The sequence below is a fragment of the Psammomys obesus genome, unplaced genomic scaffold (genome assembly GCF_907164565.1).
Source record: "Psammomys obesus unplaced genomic scaffold, mPsaObe1.curated_primary_1811, whole genome shotgun sequence".
Lineage (NCBI taxonomy): Eukaryota > Metazoa > Chordata > Mammalia > Rodentia > Muridae > Psammomys > Psammomys obesus.
The window spans coordinates 1,536,929-1,548,028 of NW_026590061.1; the positions used below are offsets into that span (position 1 = coordinate 1,536,929).

The 11,100-nt window shown below is 47.9% G+C and overlaps 1 protein-coding gene across 1 annotated transcript in view; it reads right to left on the minus strand.

Annotated features, from left to right (window-relative positions):
• The window catches only part of Ccdc91 (coiled-coil domain containing 91), a 117,579-nt gene that overhangs the window by 32,953 nt on the left and 73,526 nt on the right, over nt 1–11,100 (minus strand). Inside the window, exons 9-11 of the mRNA XM_055605616.1 lie at nt 7,029–7,121; nt 6,880–6,948; nt 5,277–5,453 (exon numbers count right to left, since the gene is read on the minus strand). Of these exons, the coding sequence (XP_055461591.1) occupies nt 5,277–5,453; nt 6,880–6,948; nt 7,029–7,121 (339 nt within the window). The remainder of the gene's footprint in view (nt 1–5,276; nt 5,454–6,879; nt 6,949–7,028; nt 7,122–11,100) is intronic.

Here is an 11,100-nt window from a genome sequence, read left to right on the forward strand (position 1 = left end):
GTGTGTGTGTGTGTGTGTGTGTGTGTGTGTGTGTGTGTGTGTGTACAAACTTCAGGCCCCAGGCAGCTGAGCTGACAGGGTCAGGGCCCCCCGTGGTGAGCCACCGCAGCTCTGTCTTCACGGTGGCGCAGGCAGAAGCAGCTGGAGAGATGGCGCAGTGGGTAAAGTGCTGGCTGCAGAAGCCTGAGGAGCTACAGCTCACTGAGGTTCTCTGTGGAACCCAAGGGAAAACGTGAGCAGAGTAACACATGCTTGCAATCTCCGGTGTGGGGGTGTGGGAGGGCAGACAGAGGCTTCCCTCTAGGCCTAATCACAGAGTCCAGAGCCTGAGGAGGGCGGAAGCAAAACCAAGAGTGGATGAGGGGCCTGGGAAGGGCACCCAACAGGGGTCTTCTCCCGCTCAGACGTGAACCTTCCACAGAAGCAGCTCAGGGGAGGTGACAGCAGGACTGTGATGGTCACTGCTCCCCTCAGGACGGACACAGCCAGCTCCTCCAAAGCCTCCTTCTCTCCACCCCTCCCCGTCCTCAGGAGCGGCCTGTAAAATCGCGGGGAATGGCTACCCGGATGACGCCAACTTGAGGAACAGCACTGTGCTCCTTGTCATATGACACGATTCGTCCCGTCAGCCCTGTAAGCTTCCTTAGGGACTTTCCTAAGGATCACAAGGACGGCGTTTATAAATGTACAACGCCCAGCTTCTGTGCTGCAGGCTATGAACAGAAGGGGGGGGGGGCGGTCAGATTCCTATCACTAATAAACCAAGGGGAAGTCTGTTCATGAATTTTATTTCTGGCCCAGGCACAGAACTCATTTAGAAAATTAATTAAATGCACAGGAAAACTTTCAGGACAGTTTACAGTAACTCATCGCTTTTTTTCATCTAGTTTTCTCTGAGGAATGCAATTAATTCATAAAACGGTGCCTACAAATTTGTTCAAAAATCTGAGATAAGCCCAGGTATGGCAGATGTGCCTGGAATCCCAGCACTCAGAAGGTGGAGGCCAGAGGGTCAGGAGTTCAAGGCCATCCTTAGCTATTCAGTGAGTGTGATTCCTGCTCTGTGCATGGGAGATACAGGGAGCCAGAGCTCACACACAGAGCTCTCAGGAAGTCAGAACTGTGTCGGCACACGAGTCAGCACAGGTTGTGAGAGGCAGGAGCTGTGAAGACACATCAGGGGTCAGGGGTCGGTGGGCAGCCATGTACAGCCAGGGTGTGTGTACTCTGGGTACTGAGAGCAGAGGGCAGGGCTCAGAGTTCATGCACAGCCTTCACAGGAACTGTGATTTCACAAGGGCCTGGCCCTCGGGAGCTACAGCAAGGTCCTGTGGACGCAGAAAGCGTCTCTTCTGAGCTCCTGTGGTGCAGGGCAAAGTCTTGGCCTTGTAAGCCACTACCAGGGCTTTCTGCCTGTGTGTGGACTGTGCTTTTCTGTTTCTTCAAATGTTATTTTTGTTTCTAAACAGTGCACAGTTAAAATAATACAATGCAGCGATTCAGAAACATCTTTTCTGTTCCTCTCCATTTATCCTCTGCCACATAACTGCACAACACAGTCTACTTGTCTGTGATCTCATGAGGTAATGTCCTGGGATTAATTATTCAGAGCCTGCAGTCAGTCTTCCTCCTATGGAGTTATTGAAGTTTCTTCTCAGCGTTTCAGAAGATTTGTGTGGGCTGCTGAGGGGAGGAGACATTTACTTTTCCACTCTCCTGAACCACCGAACTTTCGGTTGGTGGTCTGCCTGCAGGGCAGTCCCTATACCCTAAGCCACTGTTTCCACCATTGTCTAGAAGCTTCCCTTGTGGGGCGCAGCAAGGACAACTCTGTACCTTGGCCTTTACTCTGTTTTCTAGTCTTCACCAGAGGCTGGCAGGTTCACAGGCCCGTCTCAGGGAGTGTATGAGCTTCAGAGGGCATTTCAATGCCATTTATAGAAAATGAGTTTTTCCACAGATCTTTCCTTTAAATTTTTTAACCAGTCTCTACTTTACCCCAACAAGTATTTCAGAGGCTGAGATGACAATGACCACTATTTCTGTGCTGACAAACATCTAAGGGCTTTTGCCCTGGGCAGGGTAGATCTGTTAGGAGTTAGAGAGAGAACTATGATGAAAATACATGGCAACTATATGTGAAACTCTCAAAGAATTAATAAAAATACTACATTGATTCCCTGCACTCTGCCCAAAGGTTGGCCAGAAGTCTCAGCGTCTGTTTTGATAGTCTGCAGGGCAGAGCCTTTCAGAGGCCCTCTGTGGCAGGCTCCTAACTTTTCTCCTTCTTCTGATGTCCATCCTCTTTGCCTTTCTGGATGGGGATTGAACATTTTAGCTCAAGTCCTCCTTCTTGATTTGTTGTTTTAGATGTGCAGATTTTAGTAGGTTTATCCTATATTATATGTCTATATGAGTGAGTATATACTGTGTTTGTCTTTCTGCTTCTGGGATAGCTCACTCAGCATGATCTTTTCCAGATCCCACCATTTACCTGAATCTTATGAAAGAAGTGGGAAATAGTAAGATCTGGAGAGGACAGGTGCTCCACAAGAGAGCAACAGAACCAAAGAATCTGAGCACAGGGGTCTTTCCTGAGACTGATACTCCACCAAGGACCATGCATGGAGATAACCTAGAACCCTTGAACAGATGTAGCCCATGGCGGCTCAGTGTCCAAGTGGGTTCCATAGTAATGGAAACAGGGACTGTCTCTGACATGAACTGATTGGCCTGCTGTTTAATCACTTCCCCCTGAGGGGGGAGCAGCCTTACCAGGCCACAGACGAAGACAATGCAGTCATTCCTGATGAGACCTAATTGACTAGGATCAGAAGGAAGGAAAAGAAGACTTCCCTTATCAGTGGACTTGGGGAAGGGCATGCATGGAAAAGGGGGAAAAAGGGGAGAGGGTTGGGTGGGGAGGAGGGAGGGAGCTACAGGGGGGATACAAAGTGAATAAGGTGTAATTATTACAAAATAAAAAAAAAAACAAAGCAAGTGTTCCCAGAAGTTGCAGACGGTCACAGAAACAGCCCTCTGGCTGCGCATGTGTGTGGCTGCAAACCTGCCCTCCGCAGGCCTCCACACTGGGCCGCCATAGCAGTGCCCTCCAGACCTGCAGCTCGGAGACAGGGGTGGGAGAGGGCGGGCTAAAGTCCCACGAAGCTGGCTTAGTCCGCGTTAACCACTTTTTGAATAAATGTTGATGGTTACAAGAACCTGGGAAATGGGATTTTGCTAGGTTTTTCTAGTGTCTGCTTCTCTAGCAGCACCCGGCCCGTCACTCTGCTCAGTCTTCCTTTCTAAGAATGTCAATATTTGCCTAATTCCTCCTTGGCCACATAAAATTTGTAATTTAAATATTTAATCAATTGGAATAGATTTTACAAAGAAGCTCAGAAGGAACTGGGAAGCCAACCGCAATATTTTAAAAAGCTGCCTAATTAAAATATTTTTGAGAATTTAATAAAAGTATATATCATCGTTATAGAAAAATCTGCATATATGTGCATTTTTGTATAATTTTAATAACTCCCAGACTACCTAGGCCCCCTCCAAGAGATACAGACCGAAAGTCTGGGTGTGCAGAGGCTGCTGTCTCTACCCAATCTGTCACATGATCATAGGTATCAATCCCAGCCGGGCACTTCTGGATTGGTAGCTGCTCCATAATTCTCCTAGACTGTTTATTCTCAAACAACAGCACTGCTTCAGCTAAACCGAGCACATCTCTGCTTTGCTCTCCTCCAAAGCCCTTTCCTGTGCAAACAAGGTCCTCATATCTCTGCAACTTTCTTTTTCCTGCCAACTGACCACCTTCCACCTGACAAGGCCACTGAATACCTGACAAGACCACTGACCACCTGCCATGACCACCAACCACCTGGCATGGCACCCCTGCTAGCTTCCATCACCTGGCATGGCATCCCTGCTAGCTTTCTATCCATCTTCTTTTAAAAGGCTGGGCTGCTGTTTTTCTCCTACTGTATCTGAAGAGATAAAATAAGGCATGTGGGAGAAACTCACGTCAGTTATTAAGAGGAAGCCTGATCATGGAGGATTATTTGATTCTCCTAAATGACCAGGGGTGGTGAACTTCACAGAGCTTTCCAAAAAAGCCATTTTCCTGCCAGTTTCCTTGAGCAGGAGCAAAGGCCATAGCCACGGGATGGCAGCCGATGACTACAGTAAAGTCAGCATGAGGAAGGGGGACTGCCTGCAAATCACAGTCAGCTCCCCCACACGGCTCCCCCACACCACTTCCTCCCCCCGTGCCCCCTGCCTTGTGCCCCAGAGAGCGTCACACGCAGATGCACAGCTTCCACTAAACCCCATGCTGCTAAGAATCTTCAGGACACTCTCAACTTGCAGGGGACATTTTGTGCTGTTTGTGCTCTGATTTGTCTGAGACAAGGTCCATGTAGCCCAGGCTGGCCTCAAACTTGCTAGAGTATTCCTGAGGCTGGTCTTCACCTGCGGATCTTCCTGCCTGTTTCTCAAGAGCTAAGATTACAGGTGGGCACAGCCATGTGGGCAGCTTTTGAGGGGACAGATTTTCAAGTGTGAGGTGTGTTGTGCTGTGCCTCCTGAGGGTACCTGACAGCCAGCACAGAAACATGCTTCCAGGAAGGCTGCCTTTGTCTTCTGGTACGTGTACACGGGAGAGTCACTCAATGTGTCTGCCCACGCAGAGCCTGAGGCACTGTGAACAGAACACACATGTTCACCCGTGAAAACAAAGCGGGAAGGTGAGTGGGCAAAAGCCATTTTGTACACGGACACACTGGCTCATGAAGGCATCCTCTCATGAGACCAGGGGGACACTTACGAGGCTGGTTAGTTACTGCTGCCAACTAAAAGTGGCTGTTATCTAAGTCAGACCTAATTTATGTGAATCAAACTGTTTTCCTAACCAAACACATTGTCTGCATGAGTGTGCGCATATTCCTGCACGCGTGTGCACATGTGTGCATGAAAGGTGGAAAGGGAGAAAGAGCAAACACAGGAAAATGTGGGATGCTTAACACAGTTGGAATGACAAAGCAGAAACACCGATTCTGAGCTTCTGAAATGTAAGAAAAAAGGCAAAATATGTTATAGGATTTTTAATACCAGAAAGATAAACATTGTTGAAATACTGAAAAGAGTAGGTGAGAACAGAAACACCTTGATGAAACTAAAACGCCTTCCACCAAAGGATTTCCCGTCAGATGCCCAGCGAAGTGCTGTCCCCCGAGGGAGGGCACTCGGGCGGCCTCTGGGCGCTCACTCACCTGACTTATCCTCCGCTGCTCCTGCACAGCAGCCTGGATCGCCTCCGCCACCCTTTCTTGATCCTTCGCATGTTCTGTCTTCCACATTTCCCTTTCTTCCGCGTGAACTTTCTCCAGACTTTTCCTTTCTTCTTCCACTGCTTTGGTGACGATATCTTTCATAGCTTCTTTCTCAAGCTTTAAAAAAAAACAAAAAACAAAAAGAAAACCAAAAACCGACCAAGACAGAAAGATTAACAAGGTCAAGGCCCAGCCACAAAACGTAACCAGTCAGCCTCAGCGCCACCTCTTTAAGCTTATCAAGTAAAGGCACATACATTCAACCACTCTGACATAGGTTTTCCTCCTTAGCCCTGAAATTTCTGCATTCTGAATGCAGCAGGCAGCCAAAGGCAGGTCTGGAAAGTTAGTTCCAATAAGAACGATAACTGCAAACTAAAGCGTGTCTTTCAGGTCGCTCACCACACAGCTCTCTCCTGTATTTTCTGGGCTCTGCACTAGGACACGGATCTCCAAACAGCTGACCCTGGGAAAAAGGTGATTCACCAAGCCACGCTTCTTCAGGTGTTTGCATGTCTCCGTGCAAGCTAACTGGCACACACCCTGCTGTCACCAACGTCCCTAAGTCCTGGAAAGCAAGGGGGAGTTTTCCAAGCTGCTACCCTCAGAAGTGGCTCGTCCTCTCTTCCTCCACCGGCTCTCAACACTCAGAACTCGGCATCATCAGCCACTCCTATTCGAGGTGCTGAGCTCATCTGAGAACTACTTCCACACTTGTATACTCTGGCCTCCAAGCTCCTGGTTTGCCCGTTTACTTGTCTCCTACTTCACACTCACAGCCCTTTATCAGTACACTCCTGTGTCAAGCCTCCTACTTCCCAGAAGCCCATGAGTATGTCCAGAATGACACACCTCAGCCACAGTCCCAGAACTCAGTCCTTACTCGGTTCAGAAGACCCGCCACTTCTTCAGCTCACTTCAAAAGTGATTTATTATTGAAAAAGTGTTAACACGGATACACAATTTACATGGTCACAGAAACTTAGTTACTCATATTTTTATTCAACTGAAGGTTCCGTGAGAAAAAGGTAAAAATCATAGAGTGAGATTCCATTCAAACCGCTGCTGTGGCTCCCGAGCCTACTCAAGCGGCTGCTGTGGCTCCCGGGCCTACTCAAGCGGCTGCTGTGGCTCCCGGGCCTACTCAAGCAGCTGGCACATGTTTGTTTCTGTCTCTCTGGTGAGCTCCGCCCTGCACCAGAGGGGCGTTAGGGGCCGGGAAGACCCACTTTACATAAGTACGGCAGTCTCTGCTGCCAAGTCATTCAGTGCCACAGAATACGAATTAACCAGAAGACAAATGCTCATACTGGAGGTTGAACACAAAGCCAAAAGAAAAACTGTAATGTCTCTGGAATGAAGCACTGTTCAATGACCCTGTATTATTCGGTCAATGAGATTTAACTGCACTGAGAAGGACACACAGCACAGGGACACACAGGACAGGGACACACAGGGACACAGCTCAGGGACACAGCACAGTGACAGAGCCCAGCATGGGGCCAGGCAGCATGCGCCTCACAGCCTGAGCAGGTAAACCTACCTTTACTGCCGACTGCAGCGTCTCCTTGTTCCTCTGCAGTTCCTCCTGCAGGCACCTTCCCAGCATTTCCTGCAAGGAGAAGACAGCAGGGATGCTGCAGGCAAGGGTGGGCAGCAGGCCGGTCCCCCACCCGCTGGCAGCCCACGCACCTTCTGCTCCTGTGACTGCTGCGTTAAAGCCTCTTGGATCTTTTCTCTCAGCAGTTCCTTCTCGGTGTCCAGCACGCCTAGGAGCCGCTGGTGCTGCGAGGGAAGACACAGAGCTGTTACTGTGACTCCCGAGGCTGCCGGAGAGGAGAGCAGCAAGCAACCGTGCCAGGCAGCTGGAGAAAAGTGGGGATGTTGGCAAAATGAGGTGGAGGGTACAGGAGACAGATGCTGTCCTATGGGCATTAGTGGGTGAGAAGTGGGCAGCACTCAGCGGCCACAGACATCTACAACCTGGTCAGGAGAGGTTCGGCATGAGGCTGAATCCAGTCAGCTGCAGGCTCTGAGGTGCAGCAGCGTCCTGGGACGTCTGTCTGCAGGGGCCAGCAGTGGGGTGCAAAGGCCACCACTCAGAGCCAGCCGTGGGCAAGGATCAGCCTTGCTTCTCCCCAGGGAAGAGGTGATGTGCGATGGCCCTCCCCCAGCCGCTCTGATCAGCAGGACGTGGCTTTACAGCCCCGTAAAAGACACTATGAAAATTAACCGGAACTATCCCAGCAAGCCTCATGCAAGAGGGGCTTGTTACAGTTTGCTTATTTAAGATACTATATTGCTTTTCTTAAAACTTCAGTGCAAGTTTAATAAAAATTTTACACAAAATATAAAAATAAGTTATAAAATTATGCAATTGAAGAAATAAGTTCTGACTTTATAGAATACAAGCTGTGTGCAAAGGTGTCAAAGACAATCTTCTGAACCCTAACCAAGCCCAGGGAGTCTTATGGAAGAGCTGGGGACAGAAGGACCTGGAGAGACAGGAGCTCTACAAGAAGACAAACAGAACCAACAAATCTGGGCCCAGGGGGCTTGTAGAGACAGATGAATCAACCAAGGTGGAGAGGACCTAGACCCCCTGCTCATATGTAGCCCATGGCAGCTCAGTGTCCAAGTGGGTTCCCTACTAAGGGGAGCAGAGACTGTCTCTGACATGGACTCCATTGCCTGCTCTTTGATCACCTCCCCCTGGCAGGGAGAGGGGGGATTGCCAGGCCACAGAGGAAGACAATGCAGCCAGTCCTGATGAGACTTGATAGAATAGGGTCAGATGGTAGGGGAGGAGGACACCCCCTCTTTGAGGACTAGGGGAGGGGGAGGGGGGAAGAGGAAGGAGGGTGGGACCAACAGGAGATGAAGGAGGGGGCTTCAGTCGGGTTATAAAGTGAATATATTACAACCAAAACAGAAAGCCATCTGGGAAGAGAATGCCTCATCACCTTGGAAAAAAAATCATCCCGGCAGACTCAAATGGAGATATAGAGATTCTGCAGTTTTTACTTGAGTCCTGAATACGTAAACTAAACAAAGCCAACCAACCAACCAACAACAACACACATACCATGGTCTTCTCCCTTACAGGGCAATGTAAGGGCTACGGTCTCATACAGTGTTATAAAGTATTATTAGCGCTGTTCTAAGGTAAGAAGAAAGTAGATCCACATTTAATCACCACCATCGTGGATTCTTTTTATAGAAGTGTAAGTGCCCATTTTAACTGTCTCCTCCACCACTCTAATTTTGACAAAATCTTGCTTAAAGCCATCAAGTTATTCTTTTAGAATGCCTTACCTTTCATTAACCCACACAACCAAGCATGCTTAAGACTGCAGCTCCTGCTTTGTGGCTCACGTCTGCCAGGGTTAGCTGGGTGCCCAGGCTCCTCCACTCCCTGGGGAACTCTCTGTGGCCTGCGCCCCGCCTCTCTCCTGGGATTACAGACTGTGGTTTCTTTGCTGTTGTTTTTGTTTGTTTCTTCATTAATTTATTAATTTATTTATTCATTCACTCTACATCCTCTCCTCTCAGCCCCACTCTCCCACCCTCTCCCCTTACTCCCCCCACCCCCGTCTCCCCTTCTCCCATACCAACCCCGCCCTGACACATCAAGCAGAATCGGGACTATGTGCATTCTCTTCCACTAAGCAAGACAAGGCCCAGCTAGAGGAAAGATGTGTGGATGTGTCAATACGCACAGAGCAATGCCCCATGGGGCTGAGCTTGGTGTGAGGAGCAGACACCAAGAGCCCCCTTTCTCTGTCAGAAAAACCCAGTCCTTCAGGCTCCTGTCTGTCAAGTCTTCCCATAACCGCAGGAAGAATTATCTTTGACCCTGCTGCAGTCTGTTTTCAACACCAGCGTAGTATTTATTACTATATATAATTCATTTTATACCTGATTCTATGACAAACTAGCTTCTTAGATACAGATGCCCTATATTTTAAAGTACAGAACACATCATATTGAAAGCTCTGAAACATTATACAAATTTGTAGTTCTAGCATATCAACACGACTGCCAATATAATCCAAAGAAAAGCAGGAACTAGGTTAATTGTTGACTAATAAAAATAAGATTTTTTTTCATGAATTACAATGAAAGGAAAACAAGGCTGGCATCCATGTAAACAGAAAACAGTGGCTGTAAATTAATTAAATAGGTCCCTACGTGCAACCAGACCAAAGCTTCAAGGACATTAGAGCAAGCTGCCCTAAATCACCTGGTCTGCCAGGTTCCCAGGTGGATATCACCATTGACCATTCTTTGCACTCCAGACTACCTTGGGAAACAGCTGAGACAGACACATGTGACTTTGCTAATTTTACAATTTGAACATCATCTATTAATTTGCTTGATTGTTGATGCACAGAATGTTCTAATTTCTGCTACAGTTAAGGCAGATGTAGACTTGCACATGTACAAATAAAATAATCATATCTGATGACTTACTTCCTCAGGCAGCTAGCAGATGGGTTCACATGATGAGCACAGAAACGCTTGGTTCCCAGAAGCCTGTGTGCAGCAAAGCAATTCTTTCTTTACTCTGGGGATCCAGGTAGCTTAGCTCAGCCTTAGGACTTTTGGACTACAAGGTGCCAAACAACAACGAACTCTCTTTGTTTGGCATGGAATCTGCTAACACAGATTTCTCCTGCATCTTCATCAGAACAGTCATTACCAAGGATCTCCAGAGAAAGAAATGGAGACTGGGAAGAAGTCGCCTCCCAACACAACTCACAAGCTCAGCACCCATTTATTCCACTGTCTCTCTGCCAGTTTCTTTTGGCATTTTCCTGCTGAAAGCTAACAAACACCTCACAATAAATTACTTCTAGTATTAACTTAGCCCACAGGAGCATGCTAACATTTACCTGAGGAGATACCGGTATCTTCAAGGTCGTGAGCTTTCCCTAAATCGTTAAGGTAAAGACAGTGAGGTCACCAGAAGAACATTCCGGGCACAAGCGGAGATGAATGGCCACCACCACACAAACGCCATCTTTCTGTCTTTCAGTCTCAAGGGAAGCGCTAACCTGCTTAGACAAAAGCCAATGCTCTCCCTCGGAGCAACAATGTCCATGGTACCAAGAGCCAGAGTTTCCACTAAGCAATGTGTAATGTGTGAAAATCCAAAGCGGTTTCTAGAATCACAATAGAAAACTTGGGGATACTTGACCTCGTCACCACTACGATCGAGACCCTGACAGCAACATTCAGTGATGCTGCCTGAGGTTCCTCACAGCGAGGAGAGTCACTGCCTCTCGGGCTATCAATCACAGTGTCTGCCCTGGGCTGCCGGACACAAGACTGCTGCTTTACTATGAAAATGGAGACGCGTAGCCAGCTGCATCCCAGGCTGGGAAGAGGCTCACCTGAGACACTCTCTTTTCATGCCGAGTGGAAATCTCCTAGGCCCAGCGTGCTTAACCCTAACTCCAGAATAACGTAAGAAGCCTAACCTTTTTCCAGATAACAACCTTCCAAACAGGCGTAGGCTTCAGTGCCATCAATTGCTCTCTGTACCACGCGGCTTCAATCCTTCTATCTCACCATGCTTTAAAGACTATAAAATGACTGTTTGGTACCGCTGTTATTTTTTTTTTTTTTTTAAAGAAACTAACTAATATAACAGGAGCCTTAAACTACAACAGTGCTTTTTAATATTTTTCTTATCTACCATCCATCCAACTATCTATCTATCTATCTATCTATCTATCTATCTATCTATCTATCTATCTAT